The 20,477-nt window shown below is 42.6% G+C and overlaps 1 protein-coding gene across 1 annotated transcript in view; it reads left to right on the top strand.

Annotated features, from left to right (window-relative positions):
• Positions 1 to 20,477, top strand: part of Myh15 (myosin heavy chain 15) — a 125,401-nt gene that overhangs the window by 91,126 nt on the left and 13,798 nt on the right. The window contains exons 32-37 of the mRNA XM_059277732.1: positions 2,489 to 2,613; positions 5,331 to 5,446; positions 10,629 to 10,821; positions 11,668 to 11,871; positions 16,282 to 16,407; positions 19,469 to 19,639. Coding sequence (XP_059133715.1) covers positions 2,489 to 2,613; positions 5,331 to 5,446; positions 10,629 to 10,821; positions 11,668 to 11,871; positions 16,282 to 16,407; positions 19,469 to 19,639 — 935 coding nt within the window. The remainder of the gene's footprint in view (positions 1 to 2,488; positions 2,614 to 5,330; positions 5,447 to 10,628; positions 10,822 to 11,667; positions 11,872 to 16,281; positions 16,408 to 19,468; positions 19,640 to 20,477) is intronic.

The raw sequence follows: 20,477 nt of genomic DNA, 5'->3' as shown, positions 1-20,477 counted from the left end.
GAGCTCAGCTATGCACCACCTGGCAACAGACAGCCACGCCCACCACAGAGCCTCTGATTCGGTGGATCTGAGGTGGAGCTTTGATTCTTTAATATGCTCCCAGGTGAGGCCAATGCCACAGGTCTGGGTCCCATGTGTGGCCTGGGATAGGGCTTTAGAATAACTTTTAAAATAAAAGGATTGGACTTTTGTTTTACAGCTCTTTCGGATGACTGGATGGTATGGTATAGCAGAGTTAACAATAGCCTGTGTTGGGTTTTTTTCCTCATCAGAAAAGGAGTATAATTCACATGACCTCTTTTCTAATTTTTTTTTTGTAAGGACTTTGGAGTTCTTTTTAAATTATTATTCTTTTATAATTTCATGCATGGATAGGATATATTTTAACCATATACATCCATCGTTATCCCTTTTCTTATCTCTCTCCTTCTGTTGAGCCCTCTTTTTTCTGTAACAGGTTTGCCTCTTACATTCCTGTCTTTCTTGTTGTTACTGTTAACCTGCTGAGCTTATTAGTGCAGCTTGCATGAGCATGGATTGGACGTTTACTGAACCATGGGCACGAAACCAATGAACATATCACTAAGGAAAATAATTCCTGGTCTCCTAGTAGCCATTAACTGCCTACAGATGGCCAGAGAGGGGTGGGGCCTCTTCAATCCCTCCCCCATCCATGATGGGCCCAGTCTTGTGGGAGTACTCACAGTTACTGTGGTTTGATGAGTGATTTCTATGTATATTCAAGAGGCAGTATTTACAACACCCACCCCTCCCACGCTCTTATATTATTTCTGAACTCTCTTTTGCCACGTTCCCTGAGGCTTGGAGGTAATAATATAGTTATCTAGTACGGGGTGGAACACTCACCCATCACTTACGCTAGCATTTAGAACAGTGAATCTCCGTATTAACTGCTGCCTGCTGCAAAGAGATGCATCTCTGACCAAGGCTGTGAGCAGCACTATTCTGTGAGTGTAAACATAAATATCAATAAGGCAATCTGACAGCATGTCCTTTCAGCAGAGCAGCAATAACAGGTTCCTCCTGGGGCCTGTGATTTCCCCAGCAGTGGACTTTTGACCAGGTTTATAGAATCAGGTCTGAATTTCATATTGTGGAGTGGGCCTTAAGTTAAACGAGCGAATGGTGAATTCAACAGGCATGTCTCTGCTGCACCAGTGAGTGTATCTTGCCTGTCAAGTCAGTATTGTACCATGCAGAGTCCACAGTGAGAACACATACAATTTCCCCCCAGCAGTCTACATAGCACCTTCTGGAAGCTTCCAGCTCAGTTCCAGTTGGCTTTCTCTATTTCCTGCAAGCAAAGTGTATAGTGTCTCCAGAAATAGGGTCTTGCCATTCAGATGTGGTAGTTAACCAAGACATATGTCAGTAGGCTGTGTTTTGTGGGGTACACTAGGGTCTCCCCAAAAACAACTTATGGGGATATATCCTATACCCGGTACTGAGATTGACCTTGTTTATCTTAGACCAGGACTGAGAACCAAATGAGCAGGTGAGCTGTTGAGTTCTTTTTTTTCCTCTGTGCTAGGTAATTCCCCAAGTTTCTTGGCTGTACGGCATAGCTTTTAGGTACTAGAGCCTCCTTCATGAAGTGTCAAACACAACTATAACAATAGAGTGTCATGTAGCTCGCTTCTGGCCTCACTCTGTCAAAGGCTTTGTATTCATAAAAGTCTAGCCAGAACTGTCACGTGCTTGAGTGAGAGGCATCGTCTTTCCAGAGCCCTCTCTGCTTTTCTAGCTTATCTAGAGTCATTCTTTGACTGCTAGCAGATGATAACCTGGCTTATGCTTAAGTTTTCTGTCCCAGTAGTGAGTGGTGGCTGGCACAATGGCCGCCAGTGGTGTTGACACTAAAACTTGTCCGCTGACATGGACTGAAGGAGTTCCCGATGTGTTTGTGGGAGAGGATCTCCAGGTGGAATCTGCTGTTCAATGCACAAGACACCAAGAAGCCCCATTCTCACTAATTGCTGAGCGCATCTTCTGGCAGATGCCAAAGGAAAACATTGAAAAAGGGATATTGGTGAAATTATTAAGGCTACTCCACGTAGTTAAAAGGGAGGTTTATTTAGTGGCGTAACTTACAAATGAAAGGATAGGTAGGTTGCAGGGTCTGGGAAAGACGGAGCGCAGTCCGGCGGTGTTCTCTGGAGAACTCTGCTCAGTCTACCTCCAGCGTCCAGGGTCCAGGAACCAAGAGAGGCAGCGTATCTGGATCTAGGGTCTTCAGGGTCCTCTCTTGGCCCCGCCTTGTAGGCGTGACAGTTACTGAAGCCTTAATGGGGGTTGGAACTTCCAGTGCAAAGCTGGAATGGCTACCCACTACAAAGGGATTCCTTTTATTCCCCTAATTCCAAATAAGGTTCTCTGTGGATAAGGGTTAGCCTTTCTTGCTGAGAGCTACATGGTCCCTGGGAAAACTTTACTTTTCCACTAACACACCTGATCTTCCCTGTTTCAGAACAGATTTGTAGTCTCACGAACCAGGTGAGAGAAGGGATCAAGAATTTAGCTGACGTGGAAAAGGCCAAGAAATTGATTGAACAAGAGAAGACTGATGCCCAAATGATGCTGGAGGAAACAGAGGTAGATGACCAGGGAGGGAGGCATTCTTAGAGGGCAAAACATGTCTGCCATCATTAGGAACAACAGCCACCATGCCGTGGCACTCACACAGGTGTTTGCTATATGCTCTGCACCATGCCAGATGCTTTAATCACCCCAGCAAACTCTTGTCTCCATTTTTAAGGGAAACTGAGGCTCAGAGAGCAAGATAATTACTAGTCAATGCAAGTTCCCTGATTTTAATGAAAACAACTATGATGTGTTTATTTACTTTATCTCCAGCCTAGACCTTCACAGACCATATGCATGAACATCCAGGATTTTGTTAGACTTTCAGAATATCTGCCCTGTCACCAACTTTATTGAATCAGAATCTGCACTTAAACTAGGTCCTTTGGAGCTTCCTTGGGTATTAACATGGAGTCAGATTTGCTGGAACACCATTGGCCCATAGGGCGCTCAGTGTATATTTACCCAGAGTTGGAAGTATAAATAGATTTGTAGCTATGCCTGTTAACGACTCCCATCCCCAAATCTGTTGGTGAGATGAAATTCTCAGTGAAATTCTCAGACATTCAGCCCTCAAAGGCCATCTGTGTGCAAACTCTTTGATGGGGATGTTTTGGGTGTCCTGGAAAAAAACTCGTGCTTCATCCCTGGATGTGGACTAGGTCATTGACAGGACCACTGAGATCCGATGCCAAAGAAGATGATGTCCCAAAAGGAAGTTAAACTTCCAGAGTCACCAGGTGGTTGATGAGTCATTGGCTCTACAGAGACTCTTTGCTCCCAACCGAGTTTCATCTTGAAGCAGCCGCTGAAAATCTGGACACATTGAAATCCACACACCCTTCCAATGGAGGAAATGAGTTTGGAAAGATGTCCAAGCACTTCCCGTTACAGCTGCCTCACCACTACAGCTCTATAAGAAACTGGCAAAGTGGATGTGCCACCTCACTCTGGGTGCAGTTTTGAAGCAAAGTTCTCTTAGCTCAGTTATTGCTCTTTCTTACGTAAACATTTCCCGAGGATCTCTTCATTTTGTTGAAAACCCCTTCAATTGGTAGAGTACCCTTTAGGAAGGCTTGTTTGGGCAAAGTTGACGAACTTTGTCTAATTCTCTTTGGGTCTCTGGCCACTCTAACTGTGGACTTTGTAAAGCCACCATAGTAAATAAAAGAAGTAAATTTTATTGTATATTTAAATACTATAGCAATAAAATATGATTTTTAGTTTTGTATCATCCGTTGGGATAGTTGTGTGTTAAATGAACTAGCAACCATTTCAAAAATGTATTAAGGCCATAAAGCTCGTACCACTGAACACCACAAGATGGCAGCATACATCGAGTTGCAAATTCAGCCTCACAAATACTTTGCACATGTATTTGTAACTTGGGGTTATGTCTTTTTTGGGGGTGTGGCTTTATAAAAAACTTAATCAGATCCCTGAATCCATAAGACTCAAATGATCTCAGGTCACCTCTAAACATTCACTTTCTCAGTACATTCTAGAGGGTGAGTTTCCCCTCAAAGAAACTACCATTCCCTCTGAGGAGATTGCTGTCTGAGCATTTGCTTTTGATTTATGTCTGTCAGGAATGAGACAAGAACTAAGGAGGCCTTCTTAAAATTCACAACAGCTTATTTTTTGTTGTTGTCTTCGATGTTTGACTATTACTACAAAGTTTTACTTTTTGCGGTAAATAAAAACACTCCTCAGAGAAGATAAGGAATTATCCCCGCTCTTGGGACTGTCCAGAGTTAGCTGGCCAACAGCTTGCACTGCACATGTATTCTGCTATATTATCACTATTCTTCAAGTATTTTGTTTTCAGCTTGTTTGGACTTCTTTTACACATATTTTTCTTGGAAAAGGAGATATATATATATATATATATATATATATATATATATATATATATATATTTCCTTGGAAGAGGAAATTTCTACTTTTAAAATTAAATAACCCTATAAGAGCATCCCTGGAAATAAAGCCCCTGGCCCTTATTATTTGAATACTCAGTCCCAGGAGATATTCCTGCCTGTTAAACCCCTCCTCCGTAGTAATAATAATAGTTGAGATTAAGCGGCTCACTTTGAGAGTGTTATCTGCTAAGTACTCCCTAAAGGTCCAAAATAAATAAATACCCCAAACAGGCATTAGCACCTTCCATATTCTAGCCTTGATGCTTTTATTGACTCATCCCAAAGATGGAATGAATTAGAAATATTTAGGAGTACTAGATGTAAGTAATTAAATATCAAATACAGTAACAGACTAGATTGAATTTTTCTATTTAAAAATGCTTTAGAATTTTAGTTCTTTATATATTCTTTAGTTATATATATATTTATATAATATATAGTTATATATATATATATACCTACACACACACACACACACACACACACACACACACACACACACACACACATATATATATTGGTACTGAGAATTGAACGTAGGCTTTCATCCAAGCCAGGCAAGAGCTCTATGATTGAGCTGTATCTTTGGTCCAGCCTTAGGCTACTATTCAAAGAGCAAAAGATATCAGAGCTAGATATGAAGTGATGAATCAAAGCAGTCACTTGTCCTTGTCTAACTTCAGGGGCCTGTCTTGAATCTACCTCTTTGACAGGAACTCAGAAGAGAACCTCATTCGTGATACATATTTTAAGGGAAGAAAATACAACTTTTGTTCAAAAAGAGACTTCATTGGATGCTTTTTGTTATAGGGAGCCCTGGAGAGGAATGAAAGCAAGATTCTTCATTTCCAGCTTGAACTCTCGGAAGCTAAGGCAGAGCTGGAAAGGAAGCTGTCGGAGAAAGAGGAAGAAACAGAGAAGTTGAGGTATTCAGGATTATGTTGCTGAACAACAGCCATGAATGTCAGAGTTCCAGAATGAACAGAACTCACTGCGGGGCTGCTTTCACGACCCTTGCCAGAGCATGGCCAAAGACACTTGGTGTAACTTGACACTAGGATTTCCCATTAAGTGCATCCCTGTTTAGAGAAAAATACTTCTATACAGACATTGTTCACTCTTGTGGTTTTCTGCTCTCCACTGTGGGGAGGACTGCATTGGGTAAAGATGACCTGTGGTGTGTGGGTCTGCTTCTTTGGAGTCCCATTCAGGTGGAGTATGGAAGCTGAGATGCTGAAACAAGGAAGAAAGGGCAACAAGTTTGGCATGGTGCTTTCAAGTTAATGTTAGATCAGAGAGAAGGATTCCTTAGCCCGTTCCTGTTCCCTGGGAGAAAGCAAAGCCAAGAACAAGGCTATTGAAATAGTGGAGTCTTACCTGCTAGGTCACTGTGGGAGACAGGGTTCCTGGGTGCTGGACCCTTTCTTTACTTCCTTGTAACAAGCTGGTGATTCTAGACACTTCACTGCTTAGATTCTCAGGGAAAGGACATGCCATAACCTACATGCCACAGAAGGTGGTCAGGGTGATCAGCAAGCTGGTGCTGGCAAAGTGCTTTGTCTTCTACAGATTACAAATTAAACACTTAGAGGTAGGAAAAAATAAATTACCTTTTGGGCTGTTTGCTGTTCCCTTAACCTAGTGGTTCTCCACTTTCCTAATGCTGCCAGCCTTTAATACAGTTCCTCATGTTGTAGTGACCCCCAACCATGAAGTTATTGTTGCTACTTCATAACTGTAATTTTGCTGCTGTTATGAATCATAATGTAAAGATCTGTGTTTTCTGATGTCTTAGGAGACCCTTGTGAAAGGGTTGACTCCCAAAAGGAATCTTGACCCACAGGTTGAGAACTGTGCCTTAACCAAAGCCCTAAGTCTGCAAAGAAGATCATAAAGTAGTCTGAGGCTCAACTGGCAACTTGTTCTCAGTGTCTTTGTTAAACAAACAAAACAAGCCCATGCCATGTTAACACATTCTGTTGAACTAGGCTTCTTCCCATAGATTGTTTTCTATCCAAACTTCCAGATGGTCAATATTTAGTGAGGGTTCCAAGCCAAGCTTATCCTTCTGTGTGCTCTGAGTTAACTCAGCCCTCATGCACAAGTATTTTCATGGAACTGGCTCTAGTGAAGAAATCTGGTGTAATGACGAGTATCTGAAATAATTCTTTGATAAAGGGCAAACATATAAAGCCCTAATATTTATGCTATTTTTGTACACAAATAACAAAAATGAACATCTCCTTTTGGTAGTTAAAAGAAAAAATAAGCTTGATCTCAGGTAACGTCAAACCTCAGCTATAAATAAACGCAGTGAGGAAAATGAATCCTCAGAGAGTCTGTGTCGTGTCAGGTACATCTGAATGTCGGAGAACAGTTCCCCAATTATAATCATCAGTGCAAAGGAAGTCAGAGATGCAAACAGCTAAGGTGAAGAGGAGAGAGCTGAAGGGAACATGAGCTGTGATGGGCTGGAAAAGGAAGGGGTGGCTGAGGCTTGGGCACAAGCTCAGTGTAAGCTTTAGCTGATGACTCACAGTGGCTATAATCGGTACATCTAGCAAGGACAGATGAGCATCTCACAAAACACTGCACGCACTGTCCCAGACCTTCCCTGCTCTGTGTGAGTGCGGACTATAGCAAATGCCTTGTGCTAATCTAGTGGTTCATTCTGAATCTGGGGTTAGAATAAAATAGAGTAGACTACAAGGGAAATGTACCCCAAGTATAGAATTCTAAGCAATCAAGAATTATAAGATAGAGTATAGATCTCAAAAAGCTATCACCTGAGGGCAGGAGGAGGTTGAAGACCCTATGTTCACATCAACCATGTGAATTACCACAAAAATTGAAGTTGTCTATTAAGACAGTATGCAGAAAGTTGAAGGGGCCAAGAAGCATCAGAGAAGGTCAAGCTTTTAGAGCACAGCACCTGTGGACCTCTCCATGTATTCTCGGGTGCGAAGCATTCTGTCAGTCCGGTGAGGAGCAATGAGTGAGCCCAGGAGAGAACCTAGTGGTGGGGAGGAGATCAACAGCTGGTGTGAGATATTTACCTCCTGACGAAGATGTGAGCTCTCAGGGTTGGCAGGATGTTTTGTGTAGTGGTGGAGTAGTCGGGACTTCTAAGCTCAGAGATGGCTTGGATCTTTTACATCTTTATTTTTTTTTAAGGCAGAGATAACTCATTTTTTAAAAAAGTTCCATTTGCTTGGTCACATTATCAGAATAGATAGCCTTTAAGAAATCTGTGATAATCTGAAGACAGAAGCAATAGCCAAGATATAAAAAACACTAGTTTTCTTCAAAGATAACTGCTTTTTTATTTGCTTATTTTTAGTTAAAAATTCTTTTGAGAATTTCTTATATGAGTACTGTATTTACATAACATCTATCCTCTCTTCCCCCTCCAATTCTTCCAATTTACCCCAAACTCCCTCTTAAATTCATGACCACCACCCCCTTCTCCTCATCTTCATCATCATCATCATCATCATCATCATCATCATCATCATCACCAGAGGATGGTACTGGATCCTCTGGAGCTGGAGGTACAGGAAGTTGTGAGCTGCCCAGTATTGGGTGTTAGGAACCAAACTTGGGTCCTCTGCATGAGAAGCAACTGCTTGTAAACCACTGGGCCATCTGTGCAGCCTACAGAGTCTCATTTTTCTTTTAAAGACATGCTTGAGGGAGCTCTGACTTTAAACACTTTTTGATCCTATGTGAATGGTGTTGACTATATTACAATCATCACTTAGGCCATTGTCTTTGCTGCTCCTTAACATTTATGAATTTTCTCAGGTAGCTACAGGAAAGCTGGCATTTGAAACACTCACTTTGCTGAAACAGAATCTATTTGTGGATAGAGAATTGGCTGGCAGGCTGCAAAGGCTTCAGTGTTTCTGGTAGGGAGAGTTACCTGAGGAAAAAGAAGGATTTCCCCCATCGGAAATCAGGGCAGCGTCTTCAGAATATAAGTGATGTAGAGTATGCCTATTCATTTATTAGTTTGCAAGGGATGATGTCAAACAAAACAAATAAACAAACAAACCAACCCCACAGACTGGATGATTTATACAATACAAATTCACGTTTTCACAGCCTGGATACTGTAGATCTGAGATCATGATGTGGACGAGCAGTTTTTCCCTAAGACCTCTGTCCTCATCTTGAAGGCGGATGGCTGCTCTCTCTGCATTTCCACATGATCTTTCTATTGGGAGGATGTATTTCTTCTGTCTTCTTCTTCCGAAGACTCTGTGCTATTGGATTATGACCCTTCCTCAACACTCTCATTTTACCTTCATTGCTTCTTTAGAGACACACTTACACAGGTCTTTGAAGTCCCATCTCGAAGCACAACACTGTGTTTTTGGTGCTTAAGGCTTCAGCATTTGGAGGCTACATAATTTGATCCATAACAACCTCATTATCTTTATATGCCTGCAAGCTTCTGGGATTCTAATCTGTGAGATGAATGCACAGTACCTAGGGATATGCACTAAATGTAAGACAGAAGACCAGTTTTAACACTGGGTTAAAAGTCAGTATGAAGTAAAAGTTACTATGAAATAAAAAAGTTACTTCCCTTATTTTTCTATAACTACATCGGTGGCCCTTTCACCCATAATAAATGTCGTCATGAAAAGTGGAGGCCCCTACCTGTGAACCAATAGCAAACTCCAGCCGTAACCTTACTAATAGTTAGTGGTGCTTCTCTGATCAGCACGAGAGGTCAGGACACACTCTATGACAATTCAGTGTGGAATCTGACCCATCACAAATACACTTTAGATGTTTGTTGTTATCACCTCTATAAGGATAAAAAGATAAAAGAATTCTTCCTTCCACTCATCTGTCTAGGACTAGCGCTCTGTTGCAGTGAGTTTAAGAGGACATGTATTTTTGGTAACAGTTAAAGTTTCTTGATGAACAGCCACCAAATACTGAGAAGTTAAAAGGAGTGAAGTTAATGTTTTTTTTTTTTTTTTTAACCCTGAAACCAGAATCTGAACTAGGTTAAAATGGAAAGTAAGCCACTAATCAAAGTTGTTCCAGAAACCAAAGTTTTCCTATCTTTGATAGCACAGGTAAGGAGGAGAGGGTGTAGATTCACACAATCAGTATGATTCAACACCCTATGAGAGAGGCTTTTAATGGACCATTGCATCAGAGTCCCAATTAACAAATTAGTAGTTAGTCCCATGGTGCCTAACTGTTTGTAAGTAAAAATTCCCATGGTTTTCAAAAATCTTCTTTGCATTCTTGAATATGAAGATAGTTTTCTCAACTAGCCACTGTCCTTCAAACTCCTAGAAAGAGAAGGCAACACAGACACACACACACACACACACACACACACACACACACACACACACACACGCGCACCCTAAACCCATGTGATTATTGAAGATTGTAGACCATTGGAGCAGTATGGCTGGATCTCAGGGCTTGTTTTAATCTCACCATCAGTAGCTCTTCCCTGCTGTATTCAGACTTGATTTTTGTAAACACTTAGAAGTAGTTCAAATATTATGGTTGCCTAAAAGAACATCCATTCTTCATCTGGAGACACTCTAGGAAATCTAGAGTTTATCATCCTTGTCTTAGTTAGGGTTTCCATTGCTGCGATAGAACACCACAACCAAAAGCAACTTGGGGAGAAAGGATTTATTTCACCTTACCACTTCTAAGTCCATTGCTGAGGGAAGCTGAGACAGGAACTCAAGACAGGAACCAGGTTCAGGGATTGGAGTAGAAGCCATGGAGAAACACTACCTATGGGCTTTCTCCCCATGGCCTGCTCAGTCTGCTTTCTTATACCACCCAGAACCACCAGTCCAGGGGTGTTACCACCAACAGTGAGCTCTGCCTTCTCATATCAATCAACAACAACAACAATAATAATGTTATAATGACAGTAGACTCACTAATCTAATGCTCAGCTTCCTCCGTTTATAAAATGGAAACTCTTTAGACTCATTTTGTTAATCTCTGAGAATGTTTTTGTTTTAATACTTTTTCTGTAACTTGAAAAATGAGAGGTAGCTGTTTTTAGTTTGGGTGTGTGATGGTTGGTCTTCCCCAATGTTGCTCTGCAATCAGGGAGAAGCATCAGCAGGCCCTGGGTTCCCTGCAGTCCAGTCTGGATTCTGAAACTTCGAGCAGAATGGAGGCCACCCGGCTGAGGAAGAAGATGGAAGAGGACCTCAAGGAGGTGGAGATTCGGCTTTGTGCTGCCAACGGGCAGGTGTCACAGACAACTAGAGCCTTGGGCCAGCTTCAGAGTCAAATGAAGGTACCTTCCCACCGTACCAAAGGTCAGAAATAGACATAAACCAAGTGACAGAATCCATTGGGCAGTAGAGAAGAAAACCACAAATCTCACTCTTCAAGAAGGCTGGAGCATGCTTACCTTAAAGTAGGTGGAGCTCTGCCAGGATCGTGCGTGCTCAGGGGCACATCCCATTCTGTGAGTGGGATATTAGACAGGAAGAAGGAATAGACAGAGTTGTGGGCAGCCAGCTGCTTCCACGTCACCATGTGGGGCATGTTTACATCAGTATGTCACAATGACAGTTTCATTCATAGCCTCCTCTTGGTGCAAATGGTAGGATGGGCACCACTATTTGAGGACAACAGCAGGGATTTTCTTGTCAAATGGGGACTTCCTTGGAGGTAAATTCTCTCCTGCTCTAAAGAAAATTGTGTTTTATAACCTAAAGTCTAACATAAGCCACCAGGCTGGAAGAAATAAGACAGAAATTAAGAACAAGATAAGGAAAGAGGAGGAATAACTGACTCCGTAGTGAGCCATCACTACATACCCCTCAGGACAGTAGCTGGTCCTGCTTGCTGTCTGATTTCTAATGCAGAGAGTTTAACTTTTTGGCTTCCTCTCTGTCCCTTTCCTCCTAGCAGCTGCTGAGATCAACAACTTCCTGCCCTTGTTGCTCAAGACACTGTCTCTCTTTGACTTCAGTAAACTGTCCTTGAGCTACCTCCCAGGGTCTGCTTGGAAAGCCTTTTACTTATGAGATCAAGAACTTGGAAACTTGTCTCTGTATGGCGGTGCTCCCCGCTTCCCCTGCTAACAGGAGAACTTAGAGGGATCCATGCCTCAGGCCCAGGTTTTCTTTTGCAGGAGCTCCAACAGCAGCTGGATAACAGCACGTACCAGAACAAGGACCTGAAGGAACAGGTGGCTCTGGCTGAGCAGCGCAACACTCTTCTTCAGTCTGAACTAGAAGAACTGAGGTCCTTGCAAGAGCAGACAGAGCGAGGGCGCAAGCTGGCAGAAAAAGAGCTCCTGGAAGCCACAGAAAGAATCAATCTTTTCCACACTCAGGTAGGACACGTTCATCTTCTCTGTTAGCTTGTTTGAAGGAAGCAGTTCACATCCCAGGACCAGCTAAGGATCTGTATGGTGGCCATGTCAAGTCTTAGATGTGGCACTAGATGCACAATGGTTACACCTTTCATCCCAAGCATTAGGTTCCCAGAGCAGCTGTAACAAAGCGCCACCAACAGATGTCTTTAAACAAGTTTATTTTTTTACAGTCCTAGGTGCTAGCCATCCACATCTAGGTATTGCAAGAGCTGTGCTCCCACTGAAACTCACAGAAGACTCAGCTTCTCTGTGCTTCTGACGGTTTCCTGACATGCTTTCTATCGATGCCCTGTTTCAGTTCCTAGCCCTCACATGCATTCTGCTTTTGTCTTGTTCTTCTGTGAGTGCGTCTCTGTCCAGATTTCTCCTTTATATAAGGATATACCATATGGCATTACGGCCTACCTTAATGATCCAGTATTAACTTGATTAACTCATTTAAAGCTTTATTTCTAAATAAGCTTGTATTCTGCAGAACTAGGGCTTCAGGGCTCAACATACGCTTCTGTGGGCATGGTGGGGAGTGTCGTGCAACTGTAACACTAAGCTTTCTGCTCTGAGAATGGACTGTCAGGACATTCACAGCCAAGATGGCAGAGGAGAGATAAACATTTCTTATTGGTCTAAAATTATCTGCTTGCTACCTTGTTCCCTTGTTCTGTCTCAGTGACTTGATTCCCAGCATTCTGGGAATCTTTTACATCCTTATTAGCTTCTCTCACTCTTCTGGCTTCCCCTGTAAGGTTGTGTAAGTGGTGATGAGCAGGATTCTTAGATTTTTCCTAGATCATTTTTTTCTGAAAGCAGAAGAAGCCACAATGACAGTGACAGATGCCTATAGCAAGTGCATCAAGCACTGAGCATTTTTAGGGCACATGCTATCGATTAGATATGTGTACAAATAATGCCCTCACTGTCCCCAAAGAGGGAAGATACAAGTAAACAACCACACTGTACTGTTATGAGTACCATAGAGGACATACGACTCTGTAGAATGCCCAAATAATCCTAAATAGGTCAGGCAGGGACATAATAGTTTTCTTCTTAGTCATGAAAGTCACGGAAGAAGTGGGACAAGGTGGTAGAAAGAAAAATTAAGGAAGTGGATGAAGATGGAGAATTTGGAATTTAAGGTAAACTCATATAGTAGAAGACAGTGCAGTTAGGAGAGATGAGAAGAAATACTGTTAAGAGACAGGTAGGCTCAAGGCACCGGGACCTTGAATGTGAGACTAATGGAGCTTGAATTTGATCAGCAGATAATGGGAGCCACTGAAGAATTGTGAGCAGCTGGGGGTGAAGTTATTAGATGCACACTTTGAAAAGTTTATTCCGGTGATCATTGAGAAGGATAAATTAAAGCCTCTGAGGTCAGACTGCCACTCTTGGGAGTGTTGAAAATACCTTGGGTCATTTTAGTTGTCATAGTGACTTGGAGGTGCCATTGGCATTTTTTTTGGGCAGGGTCCAGAGACCTCCTTTGAAGTACCCTATGATTCCATATCACAAAAGTATTCCTGCTGTTCCCAGAATGTCAGTAGTGCTCTCACTGGGAAATGAGTAAATCAGAGCTGTACCTGCCACAAGGTGTTACAATTACTCTGTATCTACAGTAAATTCTTGAAATGACATCATCTTTCTGGTTGCCATGGATCAGGAACAAATATGCTGTAGTGTATGCATAATTATTAACAGGTTAACTCATTTCAACACTTGTCTTTGTGTGTATTGGTCAGTGTAGAACACTTGCCTTGAGTGTTCAACCCAGCTTGAGTTCAACCCAGCTGCAATAGAGAAAACTAAAACCAAAACCATAACAAGTTATTTTTCCATTAAGGTTTATCTTAATAAAATGTGGCATACTGGATCATTTTTTGAAAATATATTACCCATTGTTGTAACTGGACATTTCCTGTCCTGACTGTCCATTCCCAAATACCCAGTAGCCACTTCCCAACTTACCACACATAGGCTTATATTAATTATAAATGCTCGGCCAGTAGCTCAGTCTTGTTACTAGCTAACTCTTATACTTAAATTAACCTATATTTCTTTTATGCTTTGCCATGTGGCTCATGGCTTGTTACCTCATTTTCTACACATCTTGCTTGTCCAGTGGCTGGCTTGCATCTCCCCCAACTCTCCTGACTCTGCCCTTCTTCCTCCCATCATTCTTTCTGTGTCAGGCTGTCTCGCCACTCTCTTCTTGTCCTGCTGTTGGCCAATCAGTTTTTTAATTGTTGTTAGTAATGGGCATAATCCATGTCTGCCATGCATAGTAACTACTGCTGACAAGTCACTTGATATGCATGCTGTAATTGATAATGTACTGTGTGTCCTAATGTGAAGAGAGAAATGGGAAGAGAGGGAGGGGAGGAGGGAGGGAGACAGAGAGAGTGAGAACAGCAGAATATGGTTTTGAGGGAGAAACATAGAACAGTGTATTGTAGTATGCTGCTTCATTTTTTTTTTTTTTCAACTTGACACAAACTGAAGTCAGCTGGAAAGAGGAAATCTTAGTTAAGAAATTGCCTCCATTCAATTGGCCTGTAGGCAAGTCTGTGGGGCATTTTCTTGATTAATAACTGATGGAACAGGGCCCATCCCATTGTGGGTCTAGGCAGGTGGTCCTGGTTGTATAAGAAAGCAGACTGAACAAACCATAGCCTGCAAGTACCACTCATGCATTGCCTCTGCATCAGTTCCCGCCTTTAGGTTGCCTGGACTTTTCTTGGTGATTAACACTATAAGCTGAAATAAAATCTTACCTCCCCAAGTTGGTGAGTGTTTTATCACAGCAATAGAGAAGTAAACTAGGACTCTTAGTTAATGATATCTTGGACTAAATGGCAGTTTCTGAAACTTAAGAGTCATTAACACGAGCGTTCCAATCCTTGGATCTCACACTACCCTACAAGGCCCTCAACTCTGCAGCAGATGGAGGCTCAACAGTCTCTCAGGTGCTGCCCCTGTGTCCAGCATTCATCTAGGAGACATGCACTCCTCTTAAAGACCTCTTGCTTTGAACAGACATCTGAGTACAACTCACACAAATGATCCTCTGCACCTAATACCTTAACCTTCCTCCTTCTGAAAATGGGAGCAGGGAGACATGGAGGCACTAAACCTGCAGAAAGATTAATTGTCATCTCCTTAGGAAAGTTGAAGTGATTGCTACACAATCGAATCAGGGTTTAGACTTGTACCATCCTCCACACTGAGAGACCTCCTACGGAGTGATGTGCAGGGAGCACCCATAAGACACTTCAGGAAAATACACTTCGTTTCCCCCGACCACACTGAAGGCACTGGAAATCCTGCAGAACACAGGGCCTGCCCCTCCACAGGATGGAGAGAGGCATTCTTGATGGTGCTGTGGGAGGCAGACAGAACCTGTGAGCCCGGGCTACCTTCCTTTTCTGTTCAAGGCTTAATCTGCCCCGAGAAAGGCAATAACTGGAGGAAAGTGAAAGGATGATGAGAAAGGACAAAATGAAAGGAGAAATGAAAAGTGGGAAGCCCATGCTTTTTACACACGCTCTTTGTGCTGAGGTTTCACACGCTCACAAAAGCCTCGCTTCAAACACAGGGCAGATGCAGCAAAGGGGCCTTGGCCTCCGGTTCAACAATCAGGAAGAAACTGGGGCAGCATGGCTGCAGATCACAAAGGCCTCCCTTTAATGGTGTCCTAGGGGCTGGGGCTGAGCTTTATGTTATCTGTTCCCCACCACCTCCTCCTCCTCACTGCAGAGTAAGATAGGAAGGCAGGTGGGCAAAGAGGGGAATCCATTTTCTTCCTGCAGCAGCATGCTGGAATCCTCCAGGTGGCTGCAGGTGACTCCAACTTCTGCCCTGGGATACTTCTTTCTATCACACTGAAAAAGCATTGCTCGATAAGTTAAAAACTAAACCCATATTCTGGCTTTGGATTATTTGAAATGACCCATTCTGATTCAGGATTCTGTCTCTTTTCTCCTGGCAGTGGTTCTCAACCTTTCTAATGCTGTGGTCCCTTAATACAGTTCCTCATCTTGTGGTGACCAGCAACTATAAGATTATTTTCATTGCTGTTTCATAATTGTAATTTTGCTACTGTTATAATCGTATTGTAAATATCTGATATGCAGGATGGGTCTTAGGCAACCCCTGTGAAAAAGGTTTATCCACAAAGGGGTCGAGACCCACAGGTTGAGAATTGCTGTTCTAAATGAAACTCCTTCATTTGATCTGCTTTTTGTGCCCAAATCACCACCTGGGGCTGGAATTCTTACTTAACTGCATATGGCTGACGATGATAAATTGCTCCTACCCAGAGCTACTTGCATTGCTGGTCTCTGGTTGCCTAACTGAAATGCTATCCTTCCTTAGAACACAGGTCTCCTCAGCCAGAAGAAGAAACTGGAGGCTGATGTTGCCCAGATGCAGAAGGAAGCTGGAGAGATGTTGCAGAGGTGTCAAAGGGCAGAAGAAAAGGCCAGAAAGGCAGCTGCTGAGGTGGGCCTGTTGATCGTATGCTCACTTCTGTCCTCCAGAGTTCACTAGAGCTATAGTCCAAAGGCAGGACCTGCTGCAGCCCACGTGGATTTCATTGATCCCCATACAATCAGGAGGAGGTTAGCTGACCTGTGGCTTCCCCATTATTCAGAACACTTAAGCCAATTGGCTCTTGTCTTCTAACCTACCTTGACAATAAGAAGGAGTGACTGAATGTCTAAAAGCCAAATCCTCTGAAAACAAGAGTCTTTCTTTTTAAGGTTAGCTATTTTTTTTCAGTTGTGAATCAGTATAACTGGTATCTAGAAAGAATTCTTCCTGTGCTTCCTTACAAATTTTCATTTTTCTTGGGTATGTTAATGGTTTTACAGTGATAATGAGAAGAGCAGTTAAACCACTTATGGTTTACAATCCATACTGTTACTGGGGTAGCAAAACTAGACTGGGAAGGCAGTGCTTGGGACTGGTGAGCCTGCTTTATTGGTAAACTAAAATTTTTGATGGTGACATTTTCCTAGATGGCACTTAGTTCAGGGTTAGTTGCCAATCTCAACAAGTTGCGAATCTCATTCACCCACTATGAGCAGATGCTACACGTCTAGTAAAAGGCATAGCAAGTGAACAGTACTACTGAGAAAAAGTTATTAATGGAGAGAAAGTGAAGGTTGTGTGTTCAGGGCCTGGGACTGGATGTTTCATGACTTATTACATGGGCCTGAGCATGAGTTCAGCCTCTGCTTATCTTTTGAGGGCTTTTTAGGAGTCTGTCAAATGTGTGGCTATACGCAGCATCACATCCCTGCTTTATGAAAGGAAGCTAGTCCTCATGTTTACAACATTTTGAGAACTGAGGAGACAGGATTTTCATCTAGATTTTACATAAACAGTGACAGTAATGATCGTACTTCTCAGGAAAGTTAATGTTTGAACATGGAATGTTTCCCATTGGCTTATGTGTTCGAACAATGGGTTCGAATCAATGTTCGAGCTAATGCTGTTATTTTGGGATGTTGGGAACCTTTAGGAAGTGAGGCCTAGCTGGAGCAAGTGGGACCCTGGGAGATGCGCGTCCTGGACAACCTTGATGCTTCCTGACTGCCAAAGTGATATGACCAGCCTTCTCATGTTACTGCTGGGGACGCAGGGGCATCTCCATCCCCTTTTGGGGTTCTTAATCTCAGAGTTTGAGAGAAAAACCCCAGGGCAGGCTAGCTGTAAACTTCAACTGCCATCCAGGGGTGGAGAATGGAGGATGATGGATGGAAAAAGCCACATCATTTAAGCTGGCCTGGAGCTCAGACATGTGACAGACAAGTGGCCATGCCACAGGGAGGGAGGCATTAGGAAAGAGTAAGAACGTCCAACATTTTGGGGAAACCCAAAGTGTTAAGGAAAGCATGCTTAGAAAAAAGGATAGAAAGAAGAAAAGGGAAAATGACATTTTTTTCTGGGTAATTCAGTAAAATGAGCAGGTGTATGAAGTTACACGTCTATGGTGCAGTAAGCTACTGCTGAGGAGCTGGGAGTCTGAGAAGAAAAAGTGTGGTATCTCATTAAAGGGAAAATTATCCTGCCCATCTCGTCTTCATTGTAGTTTAAGGTAAACCCTCTTTCCCAGGGGTTCTTGGCTAGGCCGAGTGACTGACGCCTCCACCCAGATAGAATGTTAAGCCTCCACCCAGGCCAGAGAGTCTGCTTGCTTGCCCAGAAGGGTTTTCCCACCGTCAAACAGTGTCACAGCTGCAAGCTGTTCCTGCCCCCACGTCTTCCCAGCAGGTGGACCTGTTTCCCCTGAGCCATGAGCCATGAAAATCCTTCACCCCCTAACACTTGTTTCTGTCAAACATTCACAGCAACAAGAAAGTAACTGATAGACATGTCAATTTCCTATTTTCGTCATGACTTCTTGTTATTATAGAAAATTTCTGAAGTTGGCTAGCTTTCTAAAGCAAAGAGGCTTGTTTAGCTTGTGGTCCTGTGAGTTTTAAAAGGCCTAGTGCTAACCACGCTGCAGGGAGGGCTTTAGGGTGGATGGTATCGCACTGGACAGAACGCAAGTGGGAACGAGCTCTAATGTTACCGGAAATCAGAGAGCACGAGTTCCAACCATTCCTTTTGAGACATCCCCGGTTTGTCTAAGCCTATCCCATTAGGTGGCTATTCTTAAAGATCTTAGCTCCCAGTATCACCATATGGAAACCATGCACAGTGGCAACCAGATAGACCGAAAGATTTATTCTTGGATTAAGCACACAAAAAGAGGAAACAGCTTGAATTGTACTGAGAAGCCAAACCATTGTACATGGAGTTAAAACCCAAAGTAGGTTTCATAGCTTACCTTCTTTGTGTCAGATTATTTGTATAGAGCGTGTCTGATGCTATCAAATTCTTGGAGCCTGAATGTGTATACAGTAGTAAATCAGAAGATACATACTTTCATAGGTATTTTACTACATTTTTCCTGATGCCTTATATGACAGCAGTTATTTTACTCAGTTACAGATATTTCCCCCGCACTTTATTCAGTTAAAAGCCATTCACTCAGTCATCTTGCTTTCAAGACGTATTCTGTCTTGTGTACACGACACTTCATTTTAGGCTTTTTCCCATCAATAATCACCCCATTCTCTCATGTAGCTGCTTCAATGTCTACTGGCTGATTTGATCAAAACCCATGGGAAATCAGGGATTAGAGGGAGCAGGGTGGAAAGAGAATAAATATACAGAGGCCAAGCATACACCCCCTTCCCCCATGAGATCACGAACCAAAGCTCACTGGAATATGATCAGCTGCCTACAAGATTATCTAAGTCACTTTCCTTCAATCTCTCTTCTTCTTTTTAAAGGATTTATATGTCTTTATTTTATGTGTATGAATCTTTGCATGCATGTGTGTGAACCACATGTGTGTCTGGTGCTCCAGAGCCCAGAAGACGGCAATATATCTGCTGAAGCTGGAGCTCCCGGACCGGTTCTAGGGACCAAGCCTGGGTCAGATCAAGAACAGCGAGTACCCTAACCACTGAGCCATCTCTTCAGTCTCTTTTGCCTCCTTTCTTAGGCAGCCAACACGTCGGAAGAACTGAAGAAAGAACAAGACACTAGTGCTCACTTGGAGAAGATGAGGAAGAATATGGACCAGACAATTAAAGACTTGCAGAAAAGGCTGGATGAAGCAGAACAGACAGCTGTGCTGGGGAGCAAAAAGCAAATCCAGAAACTGGAATCCAGGGTAGGAGTTTGCTTGGGTAATCGTGAGGGCCTAACACTCTCTGTTCAAGGCCCTAATGTCCCGGAACATCACACCTCATCACTTGGCTTAATGGCACTTGCAGATTCTGAAAGGGTCTGATGTGAATACATTATTGTTTGACCTTGGGCCAGCCAATAGGGCTTTCTTGGGTCTGGGACGAAAGTTGTCTTCCCTCTCACTGATGGATGAGAAAACGTCTTCTCCCACTCACTATACCCATTCTAGGCTCTATGCAGAGGGGACAGATAGCCCACTCTTTCCAAACACATCTTTGCAGTCTCTTGCTTCTGGGACAATGTTCCTGTCATTTTCTTTAAAGAGAATGCCTGTTTCCTAACAGCTAAAGAAAGGAGAGATGAAACACATCCATGACCCAGAAAGACTCAGTGCAGATATAACAACGTCTGATACAAATGATGTGGAGTCTACCTTACAGGAACTACATAGCATTTACTAAAACTACCTTAAAAATGGGATTTTTAAAAAAAATTCCTGGATCAATTTTAATGACTATGTATATGAATACAGTAAACTTCACAAAAGTTGAAAAAAATGTTCTGCTGGGAATTAATGGTTCACAGGGGCCTCTGAAAAGTGGTAATATCCACTTTTGCACATTTCTGGAACATTCATACAGTGAAATACCAATATAAACACATGTTCTATCCAAACAGTTATGTTGATTAAAAAGAAATGAGGAAGGTCTCAGGAATATGTTCTGGAGATTATGAGTAATAATGTGATGATAATGAAAGTAAGTGTTACAAAGTGTTTATAATCTTCTGCTCATGAAAGATTATTTTGTCAAAAAATAGTA

This window comes from Peromyscus eremicus, chromosome 12 (genome assembly GCF_949786415.1).
Source record: "Peromyscus eremicus chromosome 12, PerEre_H2_v1, whole genome shotgun sequence".
NCBI lineage: Eukaryota > Metazoa > Chordata > Mammalia > Rodentia > Cricetidae > Peromyscus > Peromyscus eremicus.
The sequence above is the reverse complement of the archived record's forward strand: the minus strand, read 5'-3'. Positions and strand labels throughout refer to the sequence as shown.